At 53.3% G+C, this 19,973-nt stretch overlaps 1 protein-coding gene across 1 annotated transcript; it reads right to left on the reverse strand.

The window, feature by feature from the left end:
• Positions 1 to 908: 908 nt before the first annotated feature.
• Positions 909 to 19,548, reverse strand: SDC4 (syndecan 4). Its single transcript, XM_081289052.1, has 5 exons — positions 19,393 to 19,548; positions 7,405 to 7,543; positions 6,230 to 6,276; positions 5,285 to 5,477; positions 909 to 2,992 (listed from the first exon to the last, which is right to left on the reverse strand). The coding sequence occupies exons 1-5, from the start codon at positions 19,462 to 19,464 to the stop codon at positions 2,841 to 2,843; spliced, it is 603 nt and encodes a 200-aa protein (XP_081145178.1). The 5' UTR covers positions 19,465 to 19,548; the 3' UTR covers positions 909 to 2,840.
• Positions 19,549 to 19,973: the final 425 nt, after the last annotated feature.

The following is a 19,973-nucleotide window of genomic DNA, read 5'->3' on the forward strand; positions in this document are numbered from 1 at the left end:
GCAGACTCCAGAGCCTGTGGTTCACATCCACCACTATCCCTGGCAAGATGTGTAGCTTTTTTTAAAAAAAAAATATTTATTTTTTAGGTGTAGATGGACACAACACAATGCCTTTTTTTTATGTGGTGCTGAGGATGGAACCCGGGTCCCGCCCGTGCTAGGGGAGCGCTCTACCGCTGAGCCAGAATCCCAGGCCTAGACGTGTAGCTTTGAGCAAGTTATTTAACTCCTTAGATGAGTCCTTCCACCTGTAAAATGGGCCTACCATGTCATCTACTTTGTGGCGTTGTGACGATTAATGAGTTCAAGTGTAAAGCAAGGCTCCGGGCACATGGTACGTGTGCTGTTGAATTTGTCATGATGACTACCAGTTCCCCTTGGTGTCCTCCCCTACCCAACCAAGCAGCATAGTGTCAAGGGAAAAGAGTCACCGGTGTCCAAGGACTTGGAATTAAGGTTCAACTCTGCATGACAAGCTAAGGGCAGATTATCCCCTTGGTAAAAAGGTTCTCACCACCTCAGAGGGTTGTGGTGAGGATCTGAGAGGTTGTCAGTGGTATTTCCAGAGGCTTCCAACTAGAGCACAGCCCAGGTCTAGCAGGTGGCCCTTCCCAGCAGCACACACCTGGTGGTTGCCATGCAGGCTGACCTCTGCCTTTACACATTTTTTTTTTCCCAAAGAAAAGGAGGAATCTGGAGAAAGAGACTGAGTTGCGTTTGTTTTAAACACAGCACCACCCAGCAGCGAGAAGATGAGCTCACCCCTGCCCTGGAGTCCTCCCTCCCCACCTCTCCTGGTGCCTGGCATGGGACAGGGTGGGGTGGCGGTTCTCAGGCTCCACTGAGTTCAACAGGTACAGAGCACAAGAATGACTTGGGACTGACATTAAAATGACACAGGCAGGCAATCTAGAAAGTACCAGGCTTTATTATCTTTTTATCAAAAAAATCAGTAACAGACAACAGTGTGTACGGGGACAGAGGGGGCAGGGGACAAGAGGGGGCAGGCTGCAGAAAACGTGCTTACTCCGACACAGCAAGAGGAAAGGGCCCTGAGGCTAGAAGGGGACCCAGCCGGCTGGGACCCTGGGTTGGGGTGCAGATGGCAGGGAACAGCCACAGGACACAGCCAGGGAGGGCGATTCTCCCTATGCCAGCCAGTGGGGTCAGAAGAAACCACCTACCTGGGCCTCTTTAAGAGGGAGAGCCCCAGATAACAGACCCCGCTGGGCCCATGGGCTTTCCTCCCTGTCCCTCCCCCTTGCCCAGGGAGACAAGGGTCATCCCAGCCAAGCTGGGCGCTAACTCACCAAGCCAGTACAGCTCTCTAGAGCAGCATGTGGCATCCCAGAGATGGAAGGGCTCGCTCTCTGCAGGGTCAGTACCATAGCCAGGAGTCCCATGTGGTGACTGGATGGTCATATGTGATTAGTGCAACTGACAGATGGATTTCTAACTTTACATGATTTGAATTGACCTAATTTAAACAGCCACATGTGGTTACTGTATCGTCTCGCACAGCCCTGGAGCCTGGAGAACGCAAACCCTAGAGCTTGAGCTAGGCCCCGAGCAGAAGGCAGAAAGGTGGGGATCACCTGCCCTCCACCATCCCAGCCTGGTCGGAAGGCACCAGGAACAGGGCAAGAGAAAGGCAGAAACCCGCTCGCGCAGCCACCCGGCCAACGGGAAACTAAATATCACACTATATCCTGAAAAAATATACTTATCCATTTTTCTAAAACCAAGGGCAAACAATAATACATTACAGGAACACAGACACAAATACCACACCATCCCTATATTATATTTTGGAATCTGCTATAAAACTATGTTTCAGCAAAAGTTACTTCTTAGATGAAGCAGCTTCAGAAAGGGCCAAGGTCATGGGCAGGGGAGCAGGAAGTTGTTTAAATGGGGAGGGGGTTTTCAAAGAAAAAAAAAAGGGTGGGGGGAGAGGCCCTGTATGAAGCTATAAATAATAAAAAAAAAAAGTTAATAAAAATCACATCTCCGGCTCTTCTCTTGTTTTCAAGAAACAAACAAACATAAAATCCATTAAATACAAACTTAGCAGGTGCTGTGAAATGTGGGGGTTAAGAACATCCTCACATCTCCACACTCTTGCCCAGGCAGACACGCTCTGCACAAAGGAATGAACTGTTTTAAAAAAATAATAATAATAATAACAAAAACGCCCTAAAGATGACTTACAAATACTCTACAGATCCACTTCAGGGTGCACATTCAGGACTTCTCCCACCCTCCCTGGCCAAATGAAAGAAGGTGGATTTTCACAAGTCGCTTGAAAGAGCCTAGGATGGCCCCAGGTGGACCACAAACACTCCCACGGTCCACTGCAAGGACCCATGGGTGGACACTCTTGGGGGTGCTGGGGGCTCTGGTTCTTCCTCCCAAGTCCCAGCAGAGGGATGGGCTGTGAAAGGGGAGGAGGCAGCCAGGGCAGACCTCCAGGCAGGACCCCCCACAATAAATACCCCTTCGTCCCTGGCTCCAGGGGCCTCTGATGAGGCATGTTCAGAACAGGCTCGAAACTGGTCCTAGATTCTAATCTGGAAATTTAAAGAAATGATGCAACCCCAGGCTTGCTCCAGAAAGGCCACACGTAACCCCCACTTTCCTTCAGGGGCAACCTTGGAACAAAGAACCAAGGAGAGCTAGGCAGCGCGTAGAAGATGATGTCGCTTCTGACCCAGGGCGGGGGTCAGAGCTGGAGATAGGGACAGGGAGGTGTCCAGGTGCCTCCCCTACTCTCACGCCCACCGTCCACAATCCTTCGGCTCCCTTCCCCCGCAAGTCCAGGCCGGTGGCCGCGGGAAGCTTCAGGCGTAGAACTCGTTGGTGGGGGCCTTCTTGTAGATGGGCTTCTTGCCCAGGTCGTAGCTGCCTTCGTCCTTCTTCTTCATGCGGTACACCAGCAGCAGGACCAGGAACACGGCGAACAGGATGCCCACGATGCCGCCCACGGTCAGCGCTGCAGAGCGGGAGAGACGGGAGCAGTGAGAGCTGCCCGGCCCACCCCCGCACCACGGGCACTCCCCACGGCCCGATGTCACCACTGCCTGGGCCAGGCGAGCTGAACGCCTCATTAAGCTGACCCTCACGACCCCAGTTATGACAAAGGGACACTAGGCATTGTAAGTCACTGAAGACCTTCAGATTCAAATGGCGAAGTCATCCAGGCAGACTCCCCAGAAACAGCCAGGAGAAGAGCGTCGTGAGCTGCAGAAACCCCGGCACACCCGCAGGGAACTCTGGAGCTCCCCTGAGCGCCCACGGGTCCATCTGCCTAGGCCTGCTCCGGTATATGTGGGCAGACACTGTACACCATGTGGAACCACCAGTGTCCACCCGGGGGTGTCACAGATAATCGCCTACTGTGGTGCAGGTCCTCGGGGCCCCAGGGCTTGGGCAGTTTCCGCTTCCACCTACTAACTGTGTGATTCCAGGCAAGTGCCTTAGTCTCTTTCATTGCAGAACAGATTTGCCCTAAAGATTAAATAAATTATCTAGTGGCTTAGAACAGTGCCTAGGGCAGAGCATATGCTCAAGGCTCAGGAACTGTAAACCTCGGGGATTTATCTCTCTCTGTCCCCAACACCCTGAACTGGGCCTGCTTAATAAATGGTGCTCACAGTTAGGCTCAGCGAAGAGCGCCTGGCCAGTGTCAGGCAGAGGTGAGCATCTGTTCTGTCCACCACGCCAGGTGGCCTGAATGACTCATTCCTGTTTGTTAGGGGCAGGGATGGCTCACAGAAGCCTTTCTGTGGCAGATTGAGTCACTAATTCAGTCTTACTTGGGCTAAGAAGATTAATTTTCCATCACTGCACACCCTACTGATCTGGGCACAGAATGGGATGGAGCAACACAGGAGCCACGGGAGGTTCCATCTTGACCAAAATGCCATAAGAAGCCCCCCCCACCAGGTGCCAGAAAGAGCACATGGAACAGGAGGCAGCGACCCCATTCCCAATTCTATCGCCTCGCCCTGGAAAAGCCCACTGAGACTCCTCCCCATAGGGTCAAGGTCCGAGCACAGGCTCAGAAGTCACCTGTGCTCCTAGGTCCAAACACCACTCTTTCTGGCTTTGTGACTTTCAGATCTGGAGGGACTCCCTCAGGGGCACAGGAATCATACGGCATACAGCAAACACTTAGAGCCCCTGGGGACTGTTTTAAACTACTAGAATGGAGGATCCCACATACACATGAGAATATGAGAATACTGGCTAATGCTCAAATGGAAGAGCAAACAGCTGGCTTCAATTCTTCTCTTGCCTTGTGCCCCAAAGCCGGGGCCTGTCTCTCCATGAATAAGAAACGGGGCTTGGACTAGATCCCTGACTTTTATGTTTTCCTTTAGAAACAGTAGCACCTTTAGTTGCTCTAAGCAAAACCTAATCAACAGATCTAGAATCTATAAATGTGCTGGGCTGGTGAGGCACACTTACAATCCTGGCTACCAGGGAGTCAGGGCAGGAGGATCTCAAGTTCAGCCAGGGGGAGAATCTGGGCTGAACCTCCAAAACATTCCCACAAAACAGTTTGGAATATGGAAGACTCAATGGCCCCTTTCCCTGGGACAGAGCTTAGCCACACCAGCATGTTGCAGTCAAAAGAGTTGTCATTTGCAACCAAATATTTAACCTCTCTTGGTCTCAGTGTCCTGTTCTGTCACATGAAGATATCCTATGCCTCACTTTCTGAGGGGACAATGAAGGTTCAGTGATGTCACACTGACTCCAGGAGTAATCATCATACCCATTTACAGATGAGAAAAGTGGGGGTTCATTCTGTTCAAAAAGCTTCTCAGCAAGATCACAAGGTGCTAAACCAGAGAGCAGGGGAAAGGGAAGCCAACCCAGTCCTAAGGAATCTCAGACTTTCAAGGGAACTTAATGATTAACTCCCAGATGCCACACCCAGGCTGTGAGAGAGCTTTGAAAAATACCCAGAGGGGCCTAGAGACGGGGGAAGTCACAAGGCCTAGTCTTTTTTTTTTTTTAGTATTTATTTTTGAGTTATAGGTGGACACAATATCTTTTATTTTTATGTGGTGCTGAGGAACCCAGTGCCTCTATCCCAGCCCGCAAGGCCTATTCTTCAGAAGACTTTGGTATGCAATTCCTCGCATCCCCCAACAGGCTGCAGGGGTTAAAGTTCTTCAACCCCCAGAACCCCCAGGGCAGCGACGCCTCCAGGCCCTCTGTCCTTCAAGGCATGTCAGGAAGAGCCGCCTGGGGCCTTACCTATCAGGGGCCTTACCTATCAGGACCTCGGTTCTCTCAAAGATGTTGCTGCTCTGGGCAGTGCTGGACATGGACACCTTATTGGACACATCCTCCTCAAAGGGCGAGCTCCTCTTGGGGATGACTTCATTCTCTTCTAGCTCCTTAGTTTCAGAGGGGGCCCGGTTCCCAGGCCCTGCCCGCTCAGGGATGTGGTTATCTAGAGGCACCTGAATGTGGGGGAAAGAAAGAAAGATAAACAAAAATTCAGTGAGCTTGGGGAGGAACCCAACCTGGGTTGGGACATGCAGCCAGGTGGAGAATCTGGGCTGAACCATGTGGTCCTGGAATAGGACCTCACAACCACCTCTCAAAATCATGCTGCTCAACCCTTACCTTGGACTTTTCTAGTACATCTGACCCAAATGGGAAATGAGCCTGACCCAGAGAAAAGAGAGACGTGAGTGGGTGTTCCCACACCTGTTGATAGGTGGTGTTCTGGAGTAGCCGCTCTGGAGGCAATTAGGTAAAACCCTAGAAATCAGTTGCCCTTTAAGGCAGCCATTTTGCCTCTGAGGCTCTATCCTAAAGAGCTTGCCACAGTGTTTTAATTTTAGGATATTAGAAAATTATACGCAGTTTCTCCATCAATAAGCAGAACCAAGTGAACTAACTATGCAGCCTGTAAAAGTGACGAGAACGTTTGACTACACAGGGGAGACACTCAGGATGCAGTAGACAAACTGTGTGTGCTATTTGGAAACAGTTGAGAACAGCCCTAAGTCATGGAAAAGGAGCTGGCGTGGACACTGACCACCCCCCGCAGGGAGCATGTGGCCTACCCACAGTTGTGCCTGTCCCCAAATAAGCCCAGGACCCCAGAGGAAAAGGCTTCTTGCAGAAAGGAGTCAGAGCCCTGCGAGCTGCTTTCTGCCCCTCAATGGGTGTGTGACAGGGGTGGGCGCCAAGGCTGCAGACTTACCAAGGGATGGATCACTTCGGGGAAGATCCTGGGGTCCCCCAAGTCACCTGTAAGGTCAGAAGAGCTCTGTGAGCACAAGGTCCGCTTCCCCCAAGTAAGTGGTCCCTGAGGCCATGGCTGGTGGGGTCCTAACTGACAATCACAGCCCTAAATCTCCAGGTCCAGCAAGTGAGCTTGGTCACCTCAATCTCAGTCACCTAGTCTGAAAATCGGAACTCCTGAGCCCCGCCTCGCTGACTCTCTCACAGTGTGCTGGTAGCTAAGTAGCCAGGCAGAGCCAGGCAGCTCCAAACCCTTGTTCAGAACAAGGGACCAGCAGCAACTCCTGGGAGCTGGCTAGAAGCGCAGAATTTCAGGGCTGACCGAATCGGAATCTGCATTTGAACAAGACCCCTGGGAATTAAAGTGTAAGAAAGAAGACTGGTTGTAATATTAAATACCGTATATTGCACCTTAAAACATGTTCTGAGAAGATGGATATTTCACTACAGAACCTTTTACTATGTGTATGTATCCCATAACATCATGTTGTATACCTTAAATCTACAACAAACACACAGTCACCTGGGTGCTTGGTCCATGCCAAGAGCTCTAACTCAGTTCAGTTCCACAACACTGATGTACGGTCATTATTATTCCCATTTTACAGAATGGGAAACCAAGACACAGAGTCAAGGTTTGAAGTCAGGACTATGTGACTTCAAACTTGGAATACTGACATGTCCCTGAACTTAAGAGGGATGATTCTCAGCAGTGGTCCACCCTGGAGGTCAGGGCCAGGACAAGACCCTGAAGGGCATGGCCCCTGGTATGGTCCCAGGAAGCCTCTGTCCACACATGCCCCTCCCACCCCACCTCCATTTCTTTCCAAAGGAAGAACACCACACGGATCCTTCTTCCCCCACCCTGCCCCACCCTTGGCCACAGGGAGGAGCCTACGGGACAGGTTCAGACTGGTGCCTGAAAACACAAAGCTACAGTGAATTCAGAGCAACACACCACTTGCCTCAGAAGGTCTCAGGGATAGAAAAGGCTAGTACAGTTATTTGTTTCTCCTTTTGAGGAGGAAGAGGGGCTCTGTGGAAAAATCCCAGGCTCCACGGTCTACTTCTCTTTGGCTGGGCTACCATTCCCTCCAGCCCTGTGACCCAAGCTTGCCCAGCACGTCTCCATACCCAGATCTCCAGAGCCGGACAGCTCAAAGTCATCAGGTTCCTGCCCAGGCCCCCCAACGTCCTCATCATCAGGCAGGTCTCCAGAGAAGTACTGGCCTTCCAGGAGGTCCTGGGGGTCGATGACCTCAGTCTCTCGGATCTGGGATGAAGAAAGGAGAAGCCTCAGCCAGTGGTCCCCAGTGATCTACAACACTATTTTTACTCAAGCGCTGGCTACCAGGAACCCGAAATCACGCCGGGTAGCGCAGGCTGTGACTCCAGCCACTCGAAGGATTGCAAGTTTGAAGCCAGCCTCAGCAACTTAGTGAGACCCCATCTCAAAATAAAAAATAAAGGGGCTGGAGATATAGCTCAGTTGGTAGAGTGCTGGTCTCGCATGCACAAGGCCCTGAGTTCTAATACCCAGTACCATGTGTGTGTGTGTGTGTGTGTGTGTGTGTGTGTGTGTAAAATCTGCCCCTGGGGTGGACTCAGTAATACATTGAAGACAATAAATGAAGAAAAATAAATAAAATTTAAAAATAAAAAGGGCTGGAAATATATCCAGTGAAAAAGTGCCCTCCAGTTCAATCCCAGTACCAAAAAGTAAAAAATAAGTAAAGTGGGCATTCAGGTGCCAGCAGGGGACAGAGCCAAGGTCTGGAGACCCAGGTCCTAGATCATACTCTGTCTCCTACTTGCTGTGTGACCTTAGGTAAGTCTCTTTCCCATTCTCTGTTAATAAAAATAATAAAAGTGGTAATAATAAGTCATTATTATTAGGTACCCTTTACTGAGCGCTTGCTAAGTGCCAGCCAGGTTTTTAATAATTCTGATGGCATGTTGTTAACTTATTTTACAACCAAGGAGACTGGGCATTAAAGACTTCATAAATTATTTTCTTTTGGTGACAGAGTTGGCAGGAAGAGGAGACAGGATGGGGCTGCCTGGTTTCAGAGCCAGCAGGTCCCGTGTGCAATGGCTGCCCCAGCCTGGGGGTGCCATGCCGCAGGGTCCTGTGAGGCAGTGGCAGCTGATTCACACATGGCAGGGAGTGGACTCCTGGCTCTGGTCTTGCCCAATCTGGGACACCTTTCCCAGCTGAGTCAAGCTGGCTGGGACAGGCTCACTCACATCAAGACCTCTCAGGTCAGAGTGTTGCTCAGCTGGTGACTCAAGCGCAGGCTCCTGAATTCAGCCTTGATTTCTAGACATCTCCCACCAAGCTGTTCAGCTGCCAGCACTGTGCAGGGCATAGGGAGGCACAGTCCCTGCCCCCACAGACCATCCAATCCAACATCCCACCCCATGGAGACCCCTGGTCATAGCAGTCTGAGGGCCACCCCTACCAAGCAGCTTTCAAAGGGAAAGTACCCAAGGTCCAGGGGGGCAAGGACCCCATAACTGCAGGAGGCAGGGGAGGGGGTCTGCTTAGAACCACAGAATATAAGCCAAACACCCCGAGAAGTCCCGTTCCCTTTTCACAGAATTTGAGAACAGAACAGGACAGTGACTTGGCTAAGGTGGCACAGTGTTAGCAACACAGCTCCGGGTAGAAAGGCGCCAGAGCCCTCTGGCTGCCCTGTGCCTAGCTGAGGCTGCCAGGGGCACAGCAGGGATTCTGAGAAGGAACCTCCTCCAGTTGGGTTCCCAGGACAAAGCTGGGCAGCAGCAGAGGTCTAGGAAGGCCTCTTCGGAGACCAGCCTCCTCTTCCACCCTCCCGCGGGCTTCCGGGGAGAGGCGCGGAACCTGCGCCCTCCTCCACCCGCGCGGGGCAGGAGGCTGGGTTCCCGGAAGGCAGCGGGGTCAGGCGGGAAGAAGGCAGGGACGGCACCCGTGGGCTGGGAGTCCGAAGGGGTTAAGCCCCCGCTAGGATGACCTCACGACTCGGGAATCAGGAGCTGCTGAGCTGCCGGCGCTGGAATTCCAGCCCCCGCACTCCACTCCGGCCTGCGCCTGTGGCTTCGTTTTGGCAGCGCAGGGAAAGGCTCCACAGGGTTGCGTAAGGGCTGCACCCAGGGCGGTTCCGCCGCTGCGGCCCCAGCTCCCGCTCCTGCAAATGCCCTGGGGCTCAGATCTGAAACAGCGCGGCCTCCACAGTCTACCCGGTCCGGTTTTAGAACGAAGCACTTGACATGATGTTGCCCTCTTAGTAGACCTTTCTGCGGAGATGGAAATGAGGGCTATGGAAAGTAGTCACTTGTCTAAGGCCACACAGACAGAAAGTGGCCATGCTGAACCAGAAGCCAGGCATGAGCCTCCTGGGCTTTTAACCACATACACAGGAACACATGTGTTCACACATGAGCCCTGGTAATGTGTGAACACATGTGTTCGTCAAATCCAGCTGGGACAAAGACGGTTGGCCACTTGTTGACCTGGCCTGAAAACCAGCCTGCTGTGGGGTGTCGGAGTTCCAAGTCTGCAGGACAGAAGTCAGATTCCAGCAATGGGGCCGGGATTCCTGCAGTCTCCAGTCCAGAGACCTGTCCTGCTCCCTGGTCATCAGGAGCCATGGAGTGCTGTTTATGCACTAGGCCTTTCCTTTAGTATGTGAAAATGCTAGGGAGTGTTTCAAAACCACCCATGGGACCAACATGCTGACTGGCTGCTCAGAATTCCTCCATCCTCCACTGAAGATGACAGCAGGTGTGAAGGTCTGGCAGCCAAGACAGCCCCCAACAGGCTGAAACCAAGCTTCCTCCCTGGTGAGCCCTCCTGCGGGCAACTGGCCACCCCTAATCCTTCGTTTCAATAGCAGGTTCCCAGAAGATGGAGTTAGTCCAAGGTCACCTGGGGACCAGTGGCATGGCCAGGCCCAGACCTGGTTCCTGGGCTCTGACAGGACAGATTCTTCATCAGCTGCATTGGAGGAGCCTAGGAGGCATCCCTCCTCAGTAAGTAAGAGCACGTGAAGTGGTCTGACCAAGGACACAAGGAATTCAGTCCTCCTTGAGCTCTGGGGGCCCCTCTCTGCCTACCAAGAGGGAAACTCCCAAGTGAGCAGGGGTCATTTAGGACAAGCCCCATGGGATTGTGGGTAACCGTCCCTCTTTTTTGTGGCAGCTGGGAAGGCACCAACAGCCTTCCCCCACTACCTCCCTCCTTTCAGACAAGGCCCATTCAGTCTGGGGTGGCTTTGAAGAGCCAGGCCACCCAGCAGCCAGGCCCAATCCTGACCAGAGAGGGACCCCGCCCTGCTCCTGGTTAAGGATGGTCTGTTCTCCTCAGCTCACCCCACCCCTGCCCAGGCACGCGTGTTCACGTGTGTGTGCATGCACAGGCACCCTCTGTGGGGCCCCGGGCTTCTCTGCATCTTTGTCTTTTCAGATGCACAACAGAATCACCAGCTTACAACGGCCGGTGGCTGGCCCTGCGGCTGCTGGGCACCTGCATTGGTACCTGGGGGGGTGAGGGGTCCTGTATTCTTTCCCAAGCCATCCAGGGAAAAGAAGATGGGGGAAGGCAGGTACACTCTCACTTTACAGCAACTAGCACCTGCCAACAGAAAGTATCTGAGGCCATGGAGCCCAACCGTCTCATTTTATGACCTCTCCAACAGACTGGGACAAGGGACTTTGCCAAGGTCACGTAAGCAGCTGGCAGCAGAGCGGGACTTGGAAGCGGGTCTCCCAGCTCCCAGGCTGGAGCTGTCTTCCTCCCTGTCAAAGAGTCCTGGCTGCGCCGAGGGTCTCAGCAAATCCATGGGCAGCAGCTGTCACTCTGGTTGTGCTCCCCATATAGTTTTCAGACTGTGGCAAGAAACTAGGAACAGGTCACCAACCCTATTCAAAGTCCAACAGCTTCTGTCACCCCAGGAAAAGCATGGAGTGTCCACCACATGCCTGGCACCCTACTCGGCTCCCTCTACACCTGAGCTCACTGAGTTGGTCCAGCGGTTTTGTGAGGGGCTCTACCTGAGGCTTGGTGGGGCAGTGGATCCAGAGTCACAGCGAGAAAGCAACAGAGTGGGGTTCGGACCTAGATCTTCCTCAAGACCTCCTGCTAACCACAACCAGGCTCCTCACTGCCACCGCTCTTCACCTCCCCACCCTAACCTGACCTCCCACACACTGCCCAGACCAAGGCTCCAGGGTACCCCTTCCCTGGGCCAGGAGTAAACAAAGGTGAAAGTGACATTGCTCCAACAAAGAAACAGAAACTTGGCAGTCTGTACCAGGGAGTTCAGGGTCAGGGCTTGGTTAACTGTGATCTAATGAGAGCCTCCCCCACCTGCCTCCTCCTCAGGGAAGGCAGGGTCAGGGCCACACTTGATCCTTCCTTCAGGAGGCAAGACCAGGAGAGCAGGAACTGGGCAACGCCAATGCAGAGTGGGTCAGTGGGTGAGTGCCTTGGGCTCCAACGCTGGGCCCACCAGAGTGATTCTGGCAAGAGATACAGGGTCCACGGCAGGCACCCCCCATTCCATTCTGAAGGATCAAATATTTCCCAGAATGGGCATGTCGAACTACACGAACCCATTTGGGCTTTTAATTCCTCAGTTTCCTCACTTGTAACCTGGCTCCTTAGCACCTTGCAGAGTGATAATGATTAAGGGAAATGCATATTGTATACAAGCAACCCGGCTCAGGCAGGGTACACAGCAGATGCTCAACGAGTGGTGGCTGTCATTAATTCCCACCTGCCTTCCTTTTTGGCTAAGGGGGACTATTAATACTCAAAGGGTCAGAGGCCTGAGAAAATTTGTAGAAGCAGCTCCTGTGCTGCAAAGAAGCTGGCCAGTGGGTGGAGCGGTACTTCTGCAAACTCCAAAAGGACATAACCTACCGTGGGTTGTTATTTTGCTTCTGAGACCAGAGACTTTCAATAACCAAACAGATTCCTTCAGACTATGCAAGAGGGAAAGACCAGAGATGGGTAGAGTAACACAGTTGTGGGTCCTAAGCAAATGGAGAGAGAAATTTTGTGAAGGAGTGGAGCATTGACCAGAGACATGTGAAATTCTGCTTGGGACCTGGATCACCAAAGTATTTCTTGACATGCCTTAGGGACCAAACAAACAAAAAACCCTAGAAGGCAAAAAGAAATCACATACAGTCTGCAGTTTGGGGCTCCGGTACCTGAAGGGTTAAGCAAGGTCTGGGGGTGGGGGTGGAGCGAAGGTTCAAATGTCAGCTCTGCCCACTTCAAGGTCAGGTTACTCTGAACACAATCACTATGAAGAGAGCCAGGCCTGGCACTGCCAGCAGCCAGCTTTTCACCAAGCTCCAGGGCAGCCCATTCCCAAGCAAGGACTCCGGGATGCTGGGAAGGGGGAGGTGATTCTGGAGCTTCTGGACAACCTCCTACCAGGTGCCAATCCAGCACCCTTGTCACTGACTCCCTAGGTGGTCTCGGGTGATTCCCTCTCTGGGCCTCGGTTTCCCCACCTATAAAAGACGGGTCTCAAAGAAACAAACCTCTCTCTGTCCTGAGGCCTGGTAACCAAACTGGGCATTGCTCCGATTACCAGTGGAGACAGCAGGGAGGGGCTGGCTCCCTCAGGGCCCGGGAGACAGAGGTGCATTGAAGCTGGGGCTTGTAATCTAGGCAGCCGATCCGAATTCCCTGCTGGATCTGTGGTGGGGAGGCTCTCAGGGCGCACACAAGCCTCTTGTGTTCTGAGAGCACCGTTGAGAGCCTCCTCTGCGCCTTGTCGCAGCAGATTAGATCGACCAGGGTGCTGGCTTCCTGCCCTTTTCCCGCCTCCCCCGCCACCCAGGGAAGCCACTGCTCCAGAGCAGCTCAGTCTGTTCCCTAATCATCTCCTGGTGGCTGGGCTTCCCCGAGGCAAGGAGCGTCCCCACTCGGTGCCCAGCCCAGCCATTTGCAGCCGGGAGGACTGAGTGGTGCAGCCAGTCCCCTGCCGGCCTGGCTGCCACCACCCAGCTTCACCCAGTCACTGTTTCCACACATGCCAGCCCCTCCTACCCGCCTTTCCATTACCCCAGGTGTCACCTGACAGTCTCTCCTCTGCCAGAGAAAACTGGGGCAGCTGAGCTCCCTGGCACGAAAGACCGGGGAGGGGCTGAGTAAGATGGTGTGGCCCAGATGGGGGGAGAAGCAGGGGTGCCAGAGAGTGTGTTGGGGGTGGGGAGACTGTAGGAAGTCGAAGCTGGAACAAACTGGTAAGATCAGAGTCATCTTTTGAGGGAGTCCCAAGCCCTTTGAAAAGGATGAAAGGTGAACCCTGAGAACTGGAAGAAGCCATTTACATTTTCATTTTCACTGTGTACAGACACCACCTACCCAAGGCCAAGCCCTGGCCGGCCAGGCTCCCTTGTCTAGCCGCTAATAATAAATTCAACTGCAGCCAGCACTTTACAAGTTTGCCAAACACCGATTATGACCCTTGAGTGACACAGGTGTTTTATAGAGGACACTAGGGCTCTCATATCAACAAAGTGACTGATTAACCAACTCTGTGTCCCTGGGTGAGTGGCAGAGGTGGGACAGAGATGGGTTTTCTGGCTGTAAAATGGACCCACTTTTACAGTTACCCAGCCTCTAGCAGACAGAGCCAGAGAGACCTCCGGGGCCAGGAATACGCCCAAAGGTCACCAGTGAGTTAATGACAAACCAGCTCAAGAAGCCAGGCTTCTTATTCTCCTGGGGTTAAATCAGAATCCAATATTGGGGCTAGGGATGTGGCTCAAGCGGTAGCGCGCTCGCCTGGCATGCGTGCGGCCCGGGTTCGATCCTCAGCACCACATACCAACAAAGATGTTGTGTCCGCCGAGAACTAAAAATAAATATTAAAAATTCTCTCTCTCTCTCTCTCCTCTCTCACTCTCTCTTTAAAAAAAAAAAAAAAGAATCCAATATTGACATATGCCTCCCCTCTCCAGGGCACCATGCATCAAAACTCGGGCTAGATGCCTTCTCAGAACACTGCCTTTTTCTGTCCGTCATCACTTTGCCCCTCCAAAGCCCAGAGTGTTATATGCAATCATTCAGCCACCCTTACACGAGAATTTGCTGGGCACCATGGCGTGACATGGGAGGCTGAGATAGGAGGACCAAAAGTTTGAGATAAGCCTCAGCAATTTAGTGAGGCCCTAAGCAACTCTGGGAGACCCTGTCTCAAAAACAAAAAGGGCTGGGGACGGGGCGCAGTGGTAAAGTACCTCTGGGTTCAATCCCCGGTACCAAAAAAAAAAAAAAAAAAAAGCCTAGAACTCTGTCCCTCCAACACAGGAGAGTGACATGAGACCTGGGCAATGTCCTGAGTGTCCAGTACCCTTAGGAAACACCCTGCCCCCTCTCTCTGCAGGCTGCAGAGTTGCTCAGCAATAGGCTCCTACAGGACAGGTGTGGCTGCTAAGAACTGGTTCTTGTTTAAATATAAACCCATCCAATAATTAGCAAACAGCCCACTTCTAAGATAAACAAATGGGAGATTTGGACTCCATCAGCCCCACAGGGGACTCCTCCCTTTCCAGCCACCAGCTGTGGGGTTAGATGTGGGGGAGGGGAGAAAGCTTTCTAGAGGCCCTGGCAAGGAAGGGACAGTCACCAAGGAATGCTTGGGTCTCCTCTGGCTAAGCGCTGTACTATTCTACGTGCCTTTATTTGCAGCCTTGTTATCTTTAAGCTCTCCAGAAAGCATGGTGATTTGGGGGGGGGGGTGCTGGGCATGAACCCTGGTGTCTACTCCTTACCTACTGCTTCAGTCCCCCTTTTTTCCTGTTTTGCAGAGGATGGAACCCACCTGGAGCAGGCGAGGCAGCTCCCACTGAGCTACACTCCAGCATGACCAGCCTTCTTAACAGACTGGGAAGCTGGCCGAGAGGCTGCCCAGCATGGCCACAATCCGGTCACTAGTAAGACGAAGACAGAATACATCTGGAGTTGGGTCTGCCTCACACCAAACCAACGCTTCCAGGCCTCCCAACAGCCCCAGCAGCAAGGAGGAGGCCTCAGAAGTGTCCCAGAACCCTGGGTCAAGTCACATCTGCACGGTGCCACCAGCTTTGTTCTGAGCTCACACCATTCAGTTTTGCTGTGTGGGGGGGATGTGCCCCCAGTTCTGCAGAGGTCTAAAGACCCATTTTGAGGACTGGATGAACTCTGACCAGTGTCAAAGTCCTCACGTACAAGTACTTCCTGTTGGACTCCTGGACACTAAGATGCTGACCCCCCAAAGGACAAGGTAAAAGCCTTCATATCCATTCCACACCCCCACCACAGAGCCATCCTATTAGCCAAGACGTTGAAAGGAAATGGGGGCTCAGGCAGATAACAGTAGCCCACAGAGACTCACAGAGCCCCATCCACCCCTTCCCCCCATTTTAAGGGTTCATTTGGAAATCACTCCCACCCATCCAGCCCAGGAGGCCGCAGGACAACTAGAAGCCAATTCCTTTCAACAGGGAGCTGGGGCTGGAGCCCAGCCTGGCCTCTCTAGCTCCTCATTCAAGGCGGCTCAGCACTCCAAGTCCTTGGAAGAGCCTTCTGTTTCCAGGAGCTGGAGATGGCAGGAGCTGAATGTCCATCCCCACTTCTCTTTGAGTCGGGCTCTTGTTTGGACTCTCTACTAAGGGGGCCAAGAAGCTCCCCTCTCCTCATCAATGGGCTCTGGGGTGGGGGGAGGAAGGACCTGTAGCAAGCAAAGGGCTCTAACCCCTTATTTTAGAGGTGGGGACACTGAGACCCAGACACAGGGCATATTTGCTCAAGGGCATTCAACAATGTAGAAATAGGACCATCAAACCCAGCAAATCTCCTTATCTGGAATGTTCTGAGAATGATCAAACCAGACATCTTGCACTATCAGTCGACCTGGTTTTGACCTTGGCAAGCCACTACATTCCTCTGAGCATTAGTTTCCTATAAAAAATGGAGATAAAAATACCTCACAGTATTACTGGGAGACATTCACACTGGTAATATGTAACCTCAATGCACCTTTTAGAATGAAGTTACATGCATGAATTTATTCATTCATACAAACATTTCCTGAGAACTATGGGACAGGTATTTAACCAAAATAAATGAAGCAAAGTTCCTGCCCTGGGGTTGTGTGTGGGAGGGGCTTCCCCCATTCCAGAATCTGGGGCAGCATATTAAGTCCCTAGAGGGAATGTCTTGGTTGTCTTTGTGGCTCCACAACCCCTTCTGGATAGTTGGTACTGTTAACTGTTAATGAAATATCAGTGCTGGAAAGGGCTCTTGAAGCTATCCAGCTCAAACTCCTCATTTACAGATGGGGGTCATCGATTCAACAGGGCAAGGGACCTCCCTCCAACCTCATGAAGCCCTCCACAGCCCAGCCCAAATATTTCCCAGATGTTTGGTAACTCTCTGGGCTCCCACAGAGTCCCAAGAGGTCTCACTGGATACTCAAGGGTCCTAGAACCCACTGGGCTTCCTCCCCACCCTCACTTCTGTGCAATCAAGGAAAGAATTCTCAAGAAGACCAGAAATGTCTTTAAGTTGAAGTACACCTGGTGGGCTTGGTGCCACGTCAGTGGACTGCGCCCCCGGGGCAGCAACACCTTTGCCCCCCTTCCATCCCTCCCCACTCCCCAAACAAGGCTGCCTTTAATTGGCCAAGGAGGGAGTGGCAGGAAGGCAGACCAGGAGAATACTCCCAGCTGGACAGGAAGAACTGGTTTAGGATGGCAAACCCCCGCAGACAGAGGAGAGGGCAGCTGGGTGTTTGCTCTGGGGTTCCTTCCCAAAACTTGTGGCACCAAGGTAGGGGATGCACCATCCCAGGAAAGAGCTGGCTTTGGATCAAACCTAGAATTGAAAAAGGACTACTAGTTAGACAAGACTTTGATGGTCTCAAGTTGGATGCTCTCGACTACCCCAAGGTGCTACCATCTTACCTCTCTCTCAGTTCCCTCATCTGGAAAGTGGGTTTAATACAATATAATTGCCACATACTGGGCTTTTTGTGAAGATAAAATGCACTAGATGACATATGGAAAGCACTCAACAAATCATAACTGCTAGCAAACTCCTTCTTCCTGGGCCTCATTTTTCTCCACCAAAAAAGGAAGGCTGGTTCATCTCTATGACTAAGTCAACTGAGACTTGGTCTGATCTTTTGGGCCACAAAAAGTCAAATGGGGAAGAACTGTGCCCCAGTTAGAGGCAAGAGGTCTGACATTAGCCAGGAAGGGGAGAGCAAAGGTCAAGTTGAGAGACTGATACCTCTCTCAGGAAGCAGCTGCCCAAGTTGATGGGTCGGTCATCCTGGGTCACCCTACACAGGATAGACACAACCCCTCCCCCAAACCACATCCTTCTGACTGTCCCAGGACACAGAGGTCTGCTCCTCCTGTGAAGCACCTGCAGGCTCAGCAGACCCAGAGCTGAGACCGACATGTGACTGTCCACGTGGTGACCTCAGCCACCTCTGGGTCCTTTCCTTTTATCCCACAAGGCCCAGCTAATATTCCTTCAGATGCCTCCCTAACTGCTGATCCCACCCCTTAAGGCCCCACTAGCACTGCAATGGGGCAGAAGGCTGGTTCCAGTCTTGGCTCTAACCTCTCTGCAAAACTGCCCTTGTTTTGGGAAACGAAGTGCCCCGCTCTGGGCTTCTGTGTACTTGCACTGTAAAATCCCTTAAGGCTTTCCAGCCCCCCCAATTTCAACAGATTCTAGATCAAACCCAGCAAATCTCAGTCTTGAGTTATTCCAGGATGGGACACAGCAACAGCCCCTCAGAATAAGATAAAAGCAGGAACTTGGAAGCCTGGCTGTCTAATTTGAATCTGACTCAACCTCTTATTAGCTGTGTGACCTTAGGCAAGTTACTTAACCTCTCTAGCCTCAGGACCAGTTTAAGAACAGTAAACAGTAGGGTTGTTGAAATTGATAGAGCCATTAGAAAACTATTAGAACAGGAGCAGACACACCAAAAGCACTAAATCTTTGCAGTATGCAAGGTGAGCCTGGAATTGTGCTGGGGGGATGCGGAGAAGAGGGGGTATTGCTCAGGGTCTCACTCACTCCACAACTAGAGACTGATAGAATCAACTTGCCCCTAAGTAGAGAGAAAAAGGAGACTCAGGGCTTTCAAAGGAATTGACATTAATGATTAAACCCCAGAAACTCACTCCCCCCAACACTGGGGCTAAAGGGCACACAGCTCAAGCTCCTGGAGGTAGATCACCACTCCAGCCATTCCTGTGCCCCCAACTTCCCAGAGGAGATACCTCCCTCCTCCCCAGCTGGCTGCCGCCATGCAGCTTCAGGTGGCCCAGGGCTGTGTAACCTATCCTGGGGACCTGCAGAAGGTGGAAAGGAAATATCTCTCTAGGCTCACGGAGGCCTTCCCCACTCCAGTCCCCTGTAACCCCGCTGGAGGTGGGTGCCTCAGTTTCCCCCTGTGCAGTCAACACTTGGAGAAAACGGAAACTCAGCTGCCTCTAAACCACCGCTCCTGTGTGCCCTTTAAAGATCGAGGTCCCCACTTTCTAGGAACCCCAAAGAAGCAGTAGTCGCCCCATTTCTCCGTAGCCTTGTGCAGCCGGGAAGGTGGGACTGGAAGGGGCAGGCCTTGCCTCCTCCGAGTCAACGGCAAGGCGGGGGCCAGAACTGAGGTCCGGCTCAGCCGTCCACTCCCCGTGCGTAACACAGAGGCCGGCACGACCTCCAGCCCCAGCACGACCTCAAGCACACGCTGCCCCTCGTCCCCAGGCCATCTCCGCCTCTCAAAGCTGTCCCCTCCGGGAGCCCGGGAGCGGGGTTCAGCGCTCAGAGCCTGCGCCAGGATCACAGCGAGGGGCGAGGGTGTGGGAGGTGTGACACGGGCTTAGTCACGTCTGAGCGGGAGCCCGCGGGAGCGCCGAAACCAGGCGAGCGGGAAGAGCAACAGGCTGCGGCGCGGCGCGCGGCGGGGCCACCGAGCCTCCCTGCGACCCGGGGGCCAAGTTCCCCACAAACTCTCTCCGACCTGGGGGTCCGGCTGGGAGCGGCGCCCCGCGCGCAGCACCGGACCCAGCTGGGTAACAAAGGGGCGCCGGCCCGCCCCCGGACCCGCGAGCACCTACCGACTCGGCGGAGGCTGCGGAGACGCCTACGCAGAGCAGCAGCCAGAGCGCGAGCGCGCGGGCGGGCGACATGTTCGCGGGGCCCAGGGCAGCGGCGAGTGGCCCCGGCCGGCGCGGGCCCCTCTTATAGGCGGCGGCCCCGCCCCGGCCCGCCCCCGCCCCGCCCGGAATTCCCCGCCGCGGCCGGGCCCGGGGCGCTGCGCCGCCCGCCGAGCTGGAAACCCCGGGGACCGCCCCCGCGCGCAGCCGGCCTCCGGGACCTCCACCGCCCGGGCACCGCCAGGCGGGACCCCGGGGAGCACGGTCTCTGTCCCCATTTAATAACTGGGGAAACCGAGGCCCAGGAACGGAGGACCTGGCCAAGGTCTTTCGTGAGGGCCACCCGATGCGTCGTCGGTTGGAGGCCGCGGGACGAGGACGCGGGTAGCTTGGGGACAGCAAACTTTCGTAAAGGACTAAATCAATCCCCATCCAAGCCATCCGAACCTGGTGGCTCCAAAGCAGCCATAAAGTGTTAGAGGACTGAGCCTGCCTGTGTCCTATCAAACATCACGTATGGACACTGAAATCAGAATTTTGAA

This window comes from Spermophilus citellus, assembly GCF_964194105.1.
Source record: "Spermophilus citellus genome assembly, chromosome: 4".
NCBI lineage: Eukaryota > Metazoa > Chordata > Mammalia > Rodentia > Sciuridae > Spermophilus > Spermophilus citellus.

Excerpts from the sequence above, each read along its gene's own strand:
- SDC4 (XM_081289052.1), bottom strand. The coding sequence starts at position 19,464 with ATGTCGCCCGCCCGCGCGCTCGCGCTCTGGCTGCTGCTCTGCGTAGGC. Across the intron at positions 7,544-19,392 it reads CCGCAGCCTCCGCCGAGTCG|ATCCGAGAGACTGAGGTCAT; the intron begins GTAGGTGCTCGC and ends TCTTCATCCCAG. Across the intron at positions 6,277-7,404 it reads GTCCGGCTCTGGAGATCTGG|GTGACTTGGGGGACCCCAGG; the intron begins GTATGGAGACGT and ends CTGACCTTACAG.